This window comes from Cupressus sempervirens, chromosome 11 (assembly GCF_028749045.1).
Source record: "Cupressus sempervirens isolate cs-2001-9-10 chromosome 11, ASM2874904v1, whole genome shotgun sequence".
NCBI classification, from domain to species: Eukaryota; Viridiplantae; Streptophyta; class Pinopsida; order Cupressales; family Cupressaceae; genus Cupressus; species Cupressus sempervirens.
The window spans coordinates 751,701,843-751,715,823 of record NC_143128.1 but is presented as its reverse complement, the minus strand read 5'-3'; the positions used below and the strand labels follow the sequence as shown (position 1 = coordinate 751,715,823).

The 13,981-nt window shown below is 37.8% G+C and overlaps 1 protein-coding gene across 3 annotated transcripts in view; it reads left to right on the top strand.

Annotated features, from left to right (window-relative positions):
* LOC149531783 (uncharacterized) overlaps window positions 1-13,981 on the top strand; it is a 228,612-nt gene that overhangs the window by 151,038 nt on the left and 63,593 nt on the right. For all 3 annotated transcript variants that reach the window (XR_016359263.1, XM_089811893.1, XM_089811894.1), the window contains exons 11-13: window positions 5,379-5,467; window positions 8,947-9,131; window positions 9,238-9,392. Coding sequence is in view for 2 of the 3 variants with exons in the window: in XM_089811893.1 (XP_089668019.1) it covers window positions 5,379-5,467; window positions 8,947-9,131; window positions 9,238-9,392 (429 nt within the window). In the remaining variant the exon portion in view is untranslated. The remainder of the gene's footprint in view (window positions 1-5,378; window positions 5,468-8,946; window positions 9,132-9,237; window positions 9,393-13,981) is intronic.

Sequence of the window (13,981 nt, the reverse complement as noted above, 5' to 3'; positions counted from 1 at the left end):
GAAGGGAAGAGACAATATGGATAACCTTCACAAGCATCTCAGAGTGGCTATTCAACTCACAGTAGTGGACATGGTGGCAAACAAGTAGTCCAATAGATGTCACCCTTCTTGAAAAGGAGAGCACCATGGTTATCTTCTACTGGCATCTACTCCTTTGTTTTCAGATACACTATAGCTACACAATTCTGCGATGGTGTTGGTTTGCCTTATTTATATATTTTGCATGCTGAGATTCTTCTTGAGGAAGGTTAGCAAAAGAGATAAGTAACTTATTTTGAATAGTGATCATAAACTGGTATATGCATTTTTATATAATGGGTTTATCTCTCTTGGTTGCAGGGCTAGAGTGCAACAAGAAGTTATGAGATGAGGTGACATTATGAATATAATGATGTTTCTTCATTGATAATTCATATTTGCATTTAGAGAGGGCTAGTGATTCAGAGGGAGATGTTCAGTCTTAGAGGGAGGTAATCTTAACTATCTGATTGTAGCTGTTCTTGCTGAGTGGGAGTCTTTGTTAAGAGAAAATGTTAGTTGTCTTTGCTGAGAGGGAGTCTCTGTTATTAAAGTTGTGCTTGCTGAGAGGGAGTATCTGTTAAGAGAAAATCTTAGATATTAATATTCATCTTTGAGAGAAGTTTGAGGTGAAAGTCTTCATTCCACCCTCTACGAGTAGGTATGGTGGACCACCCTTTGTGAGCAGGCATGGTGGAAATGCATTCTGCTCTGAAAGAAGTTTGAGGTGAAAGCCCTTGTTCCATCCTCTGCAAGTCGGTCTGGTGGACCATCCTCTGCGAGCAGGCATTGTGGAAATGCATTCTTCTTTGAGAGAAGTGTGAGGTGAAAGCCGTTGTTCCACCCTCCGCAAGTAGGTATGGTGGACCACCGTTGGCAAGTAGACACAATGGATATGTATCCTTCTCTGGGAGAAGTTTTTGAGATAAAAGTCCTTGTTCTACCCTTTGCAAGCAGGCATGGTGAAAAGCATGTGTGTGACTTTATTCTATGTGCTTATGAAGTAACTGTGGTGGATTATGTTATGTTGAGATAACATATGCTATGTGAACTTATCATCTTTGGTCTGGTTCGACCAGGGTTCAATTTTCGAATCCTGGTTCGAACCTGGGCAGACCAGGCTGGGAAAATTGAACTAGGTTGGAACCCAGCCAAGAACCCGCCCACGGACGTGGAAATAAAGTGATTTATTTGCATTTTAAAATATTTTTTGGGGTACACGTACCCTAAAAAGGTGTTCTGAATTGGTTTTTTGCTCTCTCATAGTCATTTGATGTTTCTAAATAGGTTGTTTTGCCTTGAAGGAGAGCACATAAGTTCAAGTAATGCAAGTGATTGAATTTTCATAATTAATGTCAATCACTTGCATTACTTACATTCAATTCAAGTAATACATACTAAGGAAAGCACATAAATTCAAGTAATACATACATACATGAATTAATAATACAGATGCCAATGCATGCCAGATACATGAGTAATATCTACCTTTATTCATGCATGAATATTTAAAAGGAAGACTTGTGTTGGTCAGCCAAAGATTAGAGTTTATCTAATTATATCATACTACTTTCCTTGATGATACATAATTTTTTTGAAGGAATTGATGCTGTTCAAGAGGAACATAGTCATCAATCAATTGACGCTTGTATCTATTTGAAGCCAACAAACAATCAATACATAGATGGATAAATAGTATCAAGAAAGCATATTAATAGGATTTGTGCATTGAGTACAAGAGACATATTTCAACACTGCCATTGCTTGGATTGGCCATTGTCAAACACTTCATATAAACACCTACGAGATTTGTTAATCGCACAAATCTAATGATATTTTTGGTAGTCTTCCTATAGGTATTAAATTCAGATGTCTTCCTAGTGTTCAAAGAGTGTATGAGATGATCTTATCTAGGATTCTGTGCTATGCACCCTCAAAATATATCCCTTGCATCCTCAAACCCAATCACTATTGGAAACATTTTTGGGAATGTGGGGAAAGGTCAAAATAGCCCTCAGGTATCCTTGAGTGATCAATTTTTTTGGAAATAACCTCTTATGAATGGCTGAAGTGAAACATCGTTTGGGCAGTCAACATATTATAACTGGATGATGCTTTTTACTTCGGGTAGAGATATCAAAGAGGACTTGCCCTTATTATCCTCTATGGGATTTTGTAACTTCAGCATGATGATTGTATGATGATTGTTGCAATGATAGTGTTTCCATGTACTCTTTACAAGTGAGGTGACATCGACATCTATAATAAGAACCATACTTCTACCTTGTTTTCTCGATCTTGTCATCTTGCATCCTAACTAGTTCTCATATTACGTTCTTTTGTGCCTTTAAATATCAACCAGGAAACTCGTCCTATTATAAGGCTTCATGATTTTCCTTGATACACTTTATTTTCCCCAAAAGGCCAAAAGGGTAAATATAGCAGTAAAATGGAAAAACAGTAATGCTTTCTGAATAAAAAAGCATCTCTCAACATCAATTACACAAAAGACACTGAAGAAAGCACACGTGCTTATATGGGAAGGGGAAGGGTTGGTAAATCTGTATAAAACGATTTTCACTTAATTAAACTATAGAAACCACGGAGCAATAGTCATGAGAAAGATCTAGCAATGAAGAACACAAGATGCACGCCTGATTTTATGTGGACTCCCTTGTGGGAGAGACCATTGCAAAATAGTGCTCATATAGGAAACATTTGACAATCATTGTAGGCACAAACCCACAAGAGACACCAATCTCTTCAGTGAGAGGCTCCAGCCCCCTGATCTTTTAAAGTAGAAGGCACTTACATTTGGATTGCAAATTAATAATGGTGTATTTGGATATGCTCTAGATGATCTTTAAGATCTGCTTATGTTTATGAACAAAGTATAGTTTTCTTCTTAATCTGCAGTAAATCTCCACTCAGATCTGCAATAAGATCTTTAATGAATGCTCGGAAATTTGAAAAATAGTGTCACACATTTTGCCTTAGGTATGCTCCAAATGCCTGATTTTATTTCCTAAATTTGCTCTTAAGTATACTTGATTTCTTCTAATAATCTCCTCGTCTACTGTAGCTATGTTCTTAAAGTAGGAATGATATTCAGCAAGTTGAAGTAAAAGGAGCCTAAAAACTTCTAGTCATACCCATTAAACATGCCTCTAAATTTTTGTGGTCGCAACTACACAAGACAGGCTGGCCCGTGTGGATTATAAATTTTATTTAATTATCTTTTCCCTCTTTATCTTTGGGTGCTAAAACTATAGGATCGGCCCAATGTTTTATAGTTTGTTTCCAATTGCCACCAAAAATGGGTGGTTAAAAGCATTATGCCTTCCCTTTTAGCATAAAATATCTTTTTGCATGCAAAAACTCCAACACAAGTTGACAATGATCCTGACTATATAAAGTTGCATCAGATTTTCTATCATTATTTATCCCTGCTCCACATTTGTAACATGTGCTGTCCTTAATGGTTTCAAACCTCTAGTCCTAATAAACTTCTTAATTGTAGTATTTTGACATCAATGATAATATTCGAACAAACCCCCCTTTTCATTGATAGCAACCTTGATAGAGCTTGAATTAGATTAAAATTTTTTTTGTTCCAAACTTGACATTTTTCTTAAACTGGAAAGCTCCCCCTTACTCTACTTCTCCCCCGAGCACATGTTTCTCTAGAAGAACTTTGTGAGTATATGAGAGTGATATTACTCCCAATTTTTCCCTCAAGTGCAAAAGAGTTTCTTTTGAAAGACTTTTTGTGGAAATATCTGCAATCGGATCCTTTGTAGCAAACATACTCCAAGTTTATTTTCGGCTCATGTACTTAATACTGATACCTAATTGTAATGTCCTTTGTCATTGAGTGCATAACTAGACTCTTTGATATGTTGTTAGCACTCATATTATTACAGCATATGGTGACAGGATGCTTGTACTCAACCTATATGTCTTAGATTGTCTATTTCATCTATAGAACCTGTGTATGGCAAGTCGCTTCAACAATAGATTTTGCCTCTGCCGTAGATAGTGAAATCAGTGCTTGTTTCTTGCTTAACCAGATACAGGGCGATTTCCACCAAAGAATGCTCCTCTACTACTGCTCTTCTTGTCATTAACACTGACTGCACAATGTACATCTGTATAAGGTGTATGGGTGAAATCTTGACCAATTGGATGCAACATTCCAAGAGGGATAATTGATGGTCTGTTGATAGTGATACAAGTTATACAATGATGCCAATAATGTCTAATCAATGTTTATCATCTGATTAGCACTACTATGTTGCTAACCATTATTTTCTGACCAATTTATTATACTTTCTGATCTCATTCTTCTTTCATCACAATGATGTTCTTCTCCCTTGGTATGACATTGATATCAATAAAGGTTCTGTTGCAACGTGCTATTCATCTATTTGGCACACTTTCTTAATGTGATAGTTGGTATTTGATTGGCTGAAGTGAAACACCCTTTGGCCAGTCAACATATTATAAGGGGATGATGCTCTTTACTTTGGGTAGATATCAAAGAGGACTTGCCCATATGATCCTCTCTGAGATATTGTAACTTAATCATGTTGATTGTATGATGATTGTTGCAATGATAGTGTTGCCATGAATACTTTTTACGTGTGAGGTGAGATCCACATCTATATTAACAACCATACTTCTTCCTTGTTGTATTGATCTTGTCATCCTGGATCCTAACTCGTTCTCATATCAGATTCTGTTGTGCCTTTAAATACCAACCAGGACACTCATCTTATTACAAGGCTTCACGATTGTTGGCTTTTTCTGGAAACAATGTGCAAACTATCTGCTTGAACTCTTATTTTCTATGTACAATTAGCTACTATCTATCTTCTATCTATGTTGAGATGCTGCCACCCATTGACCTGATATGTAATTTATTGTTATGGCATTATTAGGACAAAGATGGGGTCATCACACTGGGTATGATGTGGGAATTTTAATAATATATGCTTGTTGCTAGTATATAATCACCCTTATTTGAAAAATAAGTGTTTAGCAGATAAAGCATTTACTTTATCATTGGGCATTTGTCTAGAATTTATTCGTTTAGTATACATAGATTAATGTGCTGGCTAGTGTAGTTTATTTAGTATTTTTTTCTAATGGAAGAACTGAGTTTGGGGGGCAGGCATGCAATAGTGCCAAATTTGGGGTGAGAATGGTGGTCCTTTAACTTTTGAGTTTGTTACAAAGTATTCTGCTTTTAAATCTGATGGTTGACATTTCAAATTTCAAAATAAATATGCAGGAGCAATGTATGGACAAATGATCTCAAATCATCTTTTGATTTTTGTTTTTATCTTTCTGTCTTGCAGTTGATGAGGGTCATCGTATTAAAAATTTTCGTTCCAAACTTGGCATTCTTCTTAAGCAGCAATCAACAGATTTTCGATTGCTACTGACTGTGAGTATTATTATTTTCTTCAAATTTTAATTGCTTCTCATTTTGCAATTATCTTGCCAGGTAGAATGTGAAATATAGCAGTTTATCGCTGTCTCTATAAATTAACATACACAGTGGATGTATAAAAGCAATACCAAACTGTTATACAAAGTGCGAGTTTTAAGTGGCTTATGTATATTTTGCTAAGAGCTTTGAATGGAAATCCATTTCATTGATTCTCAACACCTCAAAAATTTCTATTTATTTTACTGTAAAAGGGTTAAGAACAAATGGGTGAAGGCAAGCACCTGTCTTTTTAATGAAGTACTAAATAAATAATTAATGTGATCATAGATATTATAAATATAAACATTTTGAGATGTAATTAGAGATGAAGAATTGCTAAAATGTGGATTTGAAGAGAGTTTTAAGTATCAAAGTTCAAGGTGTTATCTATTCACTTCAACTTTCTCATGATGGTAATTTTGATGGGCATATATCCATGTTGGAGTTTCGGGATGTGGGGACAGGCCTTGAGGATGGGGGTACCAATGGCCTAGATTTATGAATGGCATGGGGATGGTAGCAGTTGCTGTTTTCACAATATTACCTCTATATTTTTTGCAACTAGAAGTCTTTGTTGCTCTCACTCTTCTTGGTGCTCACACTCAACTGAAAAAGGCTTGGCTATGCTCTCACTCTTGCAGCTTGCAGCCTTGCAAAATGCTGTCGAAAGTTGATATTGATTTGGATCAAGGCTAGGATCTTAATTTCTTCTTTTTATGAGAGGGTGTGTTACAAGCTAGGGTTGCGGGTGCACCAAAGGATCAACCTATCAATGTCCGATACAAGCACTAAATTTATAGAACATACAAGGTGGTTAAGCCATGCCACAAATCCCAAAGGGGTACATTGGTGGTTAATCCAACAATCTTCCCTTTGGTGTTACCTAAAGAGATTCGATCCTGTGACCAAGCTCTGACACCACTTGTTACAAGTTAGGGTTGCCATTGCACCAAAAGATCTACTAGTCAATGCTTGATACAACCACTAAACTTATAGAACACATAAGGCGGTTAAGCAATGTTACGAATCTCGAAGGGGAACATTGGTAGTTAGTCCAATAGGGTGTGGGTGGTTTCCATAAACCATAAGGGTTAGGGTTATTTGTAGAACAATTAAAAAAATGCCCTATTTTCTTTAGAACTTCATTTTTCCAACTATATCATGTATGTATGGATGAAAGTTTTGGTGCAGTGAGGGATGTGGATAAGTATCTAGGGGTCCCCAAGACATCCTTAAATTTTCCCAAAGTCCCCAAATTAGAGGGATGCCTTAGAAATGTCCCCAGTTCGAGTGGCACATCCTTGTTTACACCTGGTGGTGATGGCGTGGACTCTGGAGAAGGGTGTGTCACTTGCGTCAAGGCATCTTGAAAACATACTCATTCCACAAATGACAAGAATCCTCTATAGGGTCGATGTGGGTGTGGGGAGAGTTGAGGTGTGTCGCTATAGCACATTGGTATTTATCATTGTTTGCTGGTTTGGTCTCGATAAGGCGACTTGATTCATGACTCGACAGTGACTCAACAAAATGAAAATACCCTTGAGATTTAGAGTTTTAAAACAATTTTAAACTTGTTTTATGTACCCATTATTGAATAAAGCTTAAGGACGCTATAAAATCATCAAATAGAAGCTAATTTGGTCACTTGCATAATCATACATCCATACATACGTACAAATGTAAACTGTAGCTGAATTGTAATTATTGTCAAATATAATATAAAATCCATGACATCAAATATTCCCAAATATATGTGTAAACAAAAACAAGTCTACGACTTAGGCTCTAGCATAGCCTGAAAGTAGTTTGTCTCTACAAAGGCATTTGAGGTAAGCCCTGGATGACTGATTTGCATGTGAGGTGCCACTCTACTCAACATCAGCTGCATAGGTGCCTAATTGTACTCTATTTTCCTCCTTTGCTATAACCACAACCTCAACCTTTATGTCTGCATGGTCAACCCACCTATGGCCTCCCCAATGTGATTTGTGGAATCTTTGGTGCTCTTATTCCCTGCTTGTTGCAAACTTATGCACTCTTCTTTTCCTTTCTCTCTCTCGCTTTTCATCTCTTCTTCTCACAACTAGCAAATATAATGACTTTTAGGGCAAAATAGAAGACATAAGTGAAAAAAAAGGGAAATAAGTTTTTTGTTTTTGTTTCTTTCTGGCCGAAATTGCCAAATGCCAGTGTGAGTCATGTTGCGACGAGTCATGGCAACATGTTGTTATGACCCATTTCCTTGACACAACTCACAAACCTGGATAACTCGTACAATTCATGGCGAGTCCAGGAACACTGATATTTATACATATCATTCTTACATTTATGTTTTCTTATATCTTAGCTTTAAGATTTCTCCTCTTAATTTGAATATGCATAAGCTACAACTTGGTCTTTTCATAATCTTAAGAGTACAGTGGAACCCCTAGCGAAGTTGTTCAATCCAAAGAGATTTATTCAGCATTGGTCAGTTAAGTGTGTTATTTTGATTTTCATGTCATTACAAAGTTTGTCGTCCACTAATCAGTTATTTGCAATTTTTTATTTTGTTTGAGTTGCTCGTCGCTTATGATGACTATTGTATGTGTGTGGTTCTCATTTTTAATTTCACCAGCGTGCCATTTTCCCCGCTATCCTATCAATTTGACGCCTTTTGTGTATTTATTCTTTTAGAGACAATACATTAGACTTGATGTCTAAATTCATTTTTCAGTTCGGGATGTAGTACTAAGATGTTTGCTGAGTAGTACTGTGAAATGCCTAGAGGAGGTTGTATGATTGGACTGTATTATATTGATCGAGACTTAAATCTAAGGTTCCATAGAATTATTATTATTTTAGTCTAGTTGTTTAACATTTTCAGCAAGGCTGGTCAGGTTTCTTAAACAGTTTGAGCAATTAGGATGCTTGATTATAAGTGGCAGAACATTAAGCCGTGCCAAGTTAGAATTTCTCTTTGTTCTTTAATTGTTGTTTGGCATGGGTAGCATGATGTGGGATGTGTCACAAATGGTTGCTTAGCTGACATTGCAAGACACTATATTGAATGAAACTGTTCACATAATATAGCATTGACAATCCATTGACATAAAGCTTAAAAACTGTATTTATTCAATCATTTAATTTTTTGAGCTGGGTACACTTGCCAAGAGTTTTGAGTTCTTTTGGTACACTTTAGGATGCCTGCTCACTTCGTTGCAATTTTAATGAGAAATTTCAATCTAGAAATTTTGTACCAACCCATCGCAAAATATCTTAGCAGGATTATGATTTCTATAAATAATCCGCGAATAGAACATATGAAGCATCCACCTTTTTTTAAATTAAAAAAAAAAACTATTAACATAATTTGTGATATATTCTTTGTTTCTTAAAGTGTGAAGAGGGTTTAAAACAGTCATACTTGTTGTTTGTTATGGTTTGAGCAGGGAACTCCTCTTCAAAATACATTAACAGAGTTATTTGCATTGCTTCATTTTCTTGATCCATCTGAAGTTCCAGATCCAGAATCCGCTGCCTGTGCATTCTCAGAAATTGATATCAACTCTACTCAAAGCGATAGTGAAATAACACGTGAACATATTTCTCGTATTCATGATCTTTTGCAGCCAAGGTATAGCATGAAACTACCGATTTATGTATTTACGAGTAGGTAAGGTTTTATTGGAAATGATCAATACTAACATACATTGATTTCTTGTGTCTTTGCTGATCTGAAGGATGTTGAGAAGGCTCAAGTCAGAGGTGTTGCGAGACATGATCCCTGGGAAACGATTGGTTGAAGTTCCTTGTGCTCTTGCCATCCCTCAGAGACAATTGTATTTGAACCTATTAAAAAAAAATTACAAGGAGTTGAACAAAGGCATTCATAATGGTACATGCTTTAACATTTTATAATCTATACTTAGAGTAGGGCATTACCATCTTAGTGTCCTTACAAATTATCTTTCTGGCATAACTAGCTTAGTGTCATGAATTAATGTTTGTTTTGGGATATTAGAATTTGATACAGTGAAAGTAATTTCTTTGCATGAGGTTTTCCACCAACCTTTGGCTGTTACAATTTGAATTAATGGGAAAAGCTTTAGAAAGCATGTGGATTTAACCTATAGAGAGTAAATAAGATACTATGCAAAGAAATAAACTAAATAATCAGTGCACATGATTATAGTTTATTACATTCTTGAAACATAAAAAGGTTTACTGTTAAGCACCCCAAAATATTTCTAAGCTTTATAACTGTTATTTGAGAATCTCAGAGCCCTATTAGTGATTATGAGAATTGATATCCTAGCTGACTAATTTTGGAAAGCCATGTCAATTATTTTTGGTAAATAGATAGCTGGTAGTGCTAGCTCCCATTGTATTAGTATCCAAAAAAGAGTTTACAGAGAATTTATGGTCCGGCCTGGTACCATTGACTACTGCTCCTGTCTACAACTACCAAACTATGAAAAACGGGCAACATACTATGCCAGTACTAACTTAGAAACATACTATACCCTACAGATCATATGAGACATAAATAGGATGCAATAGGGGGTTTGCCTCACTGGCCAAAGAGAGACCTTCCCAGATTAACATCTACTGATACTTTTTACATTACAATTAACATAATATCACAGTAGAGAAAGGAACCACAACTGTCATGGAAAGTTTAGGCAGACCACCTTCCATCTCCTGCCATGACTGTCACACCTTCCGCCTCTTTTCCTGGTCATAGAGGCCTCTGCAGCCCTCCTAGTATGCTTTGCATGTGCAGCCCTGGTGATGGCTGGACAATCCTTCCTGCAATTCCGGTGTACCGCTCCTAAGGATGTCTCCATCATGTCCTGCTTGTCAAATGCAAAGAATCTAGCAAGACAGGAAAGTCCAGATCAGCAAGGCTTATGCCCTTGTTGTCCGGTACCCAAAAACCTTCACCATCACAATAATTTCTGAAACATGCCAACGTGGTGGGCCTTGATGGCCACCACCATTTGCAGAAAGGACAAATACTTGTCTATGTCTTTCATTCGTTCAATCAGGTCATCAGGCTCTGCTGGGTAATAAGGGGAAAGTGCTTTATGACTTTCTTTTGTGACCCACAGTAATATTGCTGTGGTACAGGAATGCAATTATGAGCATTGATGTCATCCAAAACCACATCTATCCAGCCCAAGAACTTATGCTTGAAAATACAATGGCACAAATTCCTGGCCTTTGCTTTTGAAATGCCCTTGGATAGAGTGAAAGCCAGGAACATAGCTGAGATATCAGTGTTTACCCAGTATCTATGGCAGGCCCATAGGCATTACTTGCTTGAAACTTCCTTGACAACATTGAAGATGAGCAGGTGCTTGACAGTCAACATCTGCTGCAGACGCTTGTCTGTTACCTTGCCTAAAAAAGACACCAACGCTCTCATGGATTCCAAGCAGATGGGTGTATCCATGATTTACTAGGTGGGGCTGCAAATGTGTGTAGTCTTCGTGACTCAGCAGAAACTGAGATGTATATATAGGAGGCATCAATCGTCATAAATCCATCCACACTTTCCAAATCTTGCCAGCTCCTTCGCATGTGCAACATCAATAACTCAGACTGCCAAGAGTAATTACCATAAAGCGAATTTGATTAATTACATGCTGCACATCTTTTCACGAGTGTAGATCTTTGACATCAATGACAAAATAATTCCATCACTCATACCCTCGTTTTTCAGTGGTTGGCCCATTATTTACTCTCGCCATCCAACTCCCTGCTGTCATGCCCAGATTCTTATAGGCAACGGCGCCAAATGTTTGCGCTGAGGGTAATGTTTAACACATACGATAATGCAGGTAAATGTAACAGAACAAATACAATATGAAGAACTCACAATTGCAATTCCATTAATCTCATCAATGCTTTACAATATAGCAAAACAACACTAGCAATACTTCTATTTCGTTCGACAACCATAACATCACAAAGAGACAAATACATGGACATATATAGATTTGTCAAGGGGGTGTGAGAGCCAACCGTTGGCAACTATCTAGCCCTTGACAATACTATCAAATGTTAATTACACTAATTGCTCGTCTTCATCCATTTATTTTACTTGTATAGATTGTACATTATTGGAGCTTGTAGGATGGAAACCAGTTGATTTCATAGCTGCCCGTGGATGAAATCCCATAATTCAGATGCGGCAGTTATAGTCATGAACTATACATAAATTTCACTGAATTGTCGTTTGTGTTGATCTAAGAACTCTTGTTTATTTGAGATTTGGGTTGCTCTCTGAATGCCTTGGATTTGCAATTATAAGGTGGCTTCTTTAACAATGCTGGCTGTCCATTCGTCATATTTCTTGATATTAATAATATTGTTGTCAAAAGTCTGGTAAAAGAGTAGTGACTACAAATGTAATTTTTGTTATGATAGGAGCAGCAATCAGTTATGGTGAGTGGTTGTGTTGACTATTCATTTTGCAAGAGTTTGTGATTCAGAGGTGAGGGTGTAATATGAACTAGACAAAACTCAATACAAAATGGCAATGGAATTGGTTTCACAAAAGGGATTCCTTACCCAACTCATCTATATGCAACTTGGTGACGACCATTGGTGGCTACAAATACATATTTCATGAAGACTACCCAACAACATTGTAACAACTATTCTTATGGCCTTTTGTACATTAGGGAACCACAATCAACAAACAAAACACTCTGTAGCTACCCTTGATAAGGATCACTTGGTTTTCCTTCACAATGAACAACTACTCCTAGTAGCCCTCTAATCTAGGTTTTTGGCTCATAACTCTCTGCTCCTTGATTTCTGAAACAAGAGAAAGACAAATCAAGATAGACATTTGGGAATTACGTAACATTTGTAAAACCTATGGTTTTTTGGAACAAACTGACCAAAGTGGACTGGTAAAGGTTTTAGGGGCTGAATTAGCCCTATATTTTGAAGAAACTCCTCCACATTTTCTCTCAACAACATAACCAGTGGTTCTCACAAGTGTAATCCATCTCCTGACTAACAAATCAACAAATCTTGTACACCCAAGCTCAATAAATTTCAACACGTTCGCAAATTACTTGACAGTCATACATTTTAGGCATGTCATATTGGATGTCAAACATAGGGCTTCCATTTAAACTCTCCACGCTCAACTTTGTGGTCTCTAGCATTCAAAATCCTAAAGAGGACACTCAAGTCTTCCATTCCACCAGGTTTCATCAATTTCCATGTTGTCGGTAAAATGTATAGTGTAGCCGACGGGTAGAGTAGTATCCGAACGGGCGCGTGACGCTTGAGTCACCCCTTCGGAAAGGTATATGTACACGTCCGAGATGGACTTTGGAATCATCATGGAAAATCACAAAGCATTGTAGTCATTGTAATCTGCAAGTGCATACATAAATAAAGTACCTGTTCTGAATTGAATCGTGTTATACTTGTGTTGAACTTCTTACCCTATGCGGTAAACATTTGGCGCCGTTGCCAGACGAACCTCGAACGAAGGAATGATATGAAGATTGATGCCGAATTTGCCAAACAAAGATTGGAATAAGGTGAAAGATAAGAATGAACTAAGTACAACAAAAGAAATTTTAATTTTAACACAGCAAGTAGAACGCAGACAGAGACTTCAGCAGATTGCCGAGGGGCACCGAAGGGGTGAAGAGGCATAGACGGAGGGAGTGCACTCACCTAGTAGGCTGAGGAGTGCCGAGGAATTGCTGGAAGAAACTCGACAACGCTTGAATTTGGTGGAGGAAACAAGGGAAGAATTTCTTAACCTGTATACGCTGAGGGGAGAGTGTCCGAACGGAAGGGAAGCAACTCGCACGGCTCGGAGTGCCGAGGGAGCACGAGCGTGGAGGGATCTCTTCTTTCCTGATACACCGGACGAACGGATACAGGCAGAGAATAGAACATCACTTGAAGACTTGTCACCAGACAACGCGGTTGTTGGGAACAACACTGTTGTCCAGAACAACGCGGAAGCACAGAACAACGTGGGAGTCCAGAACAGCGCGGAAGCACAGAACAACGCGGGAGTCCAGAACAACGCGGGAGCACAGAACAGCGCGGGAGGCCAAAACAGCGCGGGAGCTCAGAACAGCGCGGGTACACCAGTACCTTAGAATCGAAGACAAGTAACAATGGCTGGCCCTAAAGAAGAGTTACCCAAGTTTCACGGTGATGGTTCAGCAGACCCTATCAGACATTGTAAAACGTGTGAAACCATATAGATGGCAAATGGTGTGACGGATGAGGATGACTGGGTAAGACAATTTCCAGCGACCCTACGGGGTGTGGCGATAGACTGGTTTTCTGACACTAGTCCTCAGAAACTTAATACATGGGAGAATGTAAAAAAAAATTTATTGCAGAATTCAGATTACTTCGAGATGATAATGAAATAGTGGTAGAAATCTACAGTACCAAACAAGGAAAGAATGAGACAGTCCGAACCTATGCCAG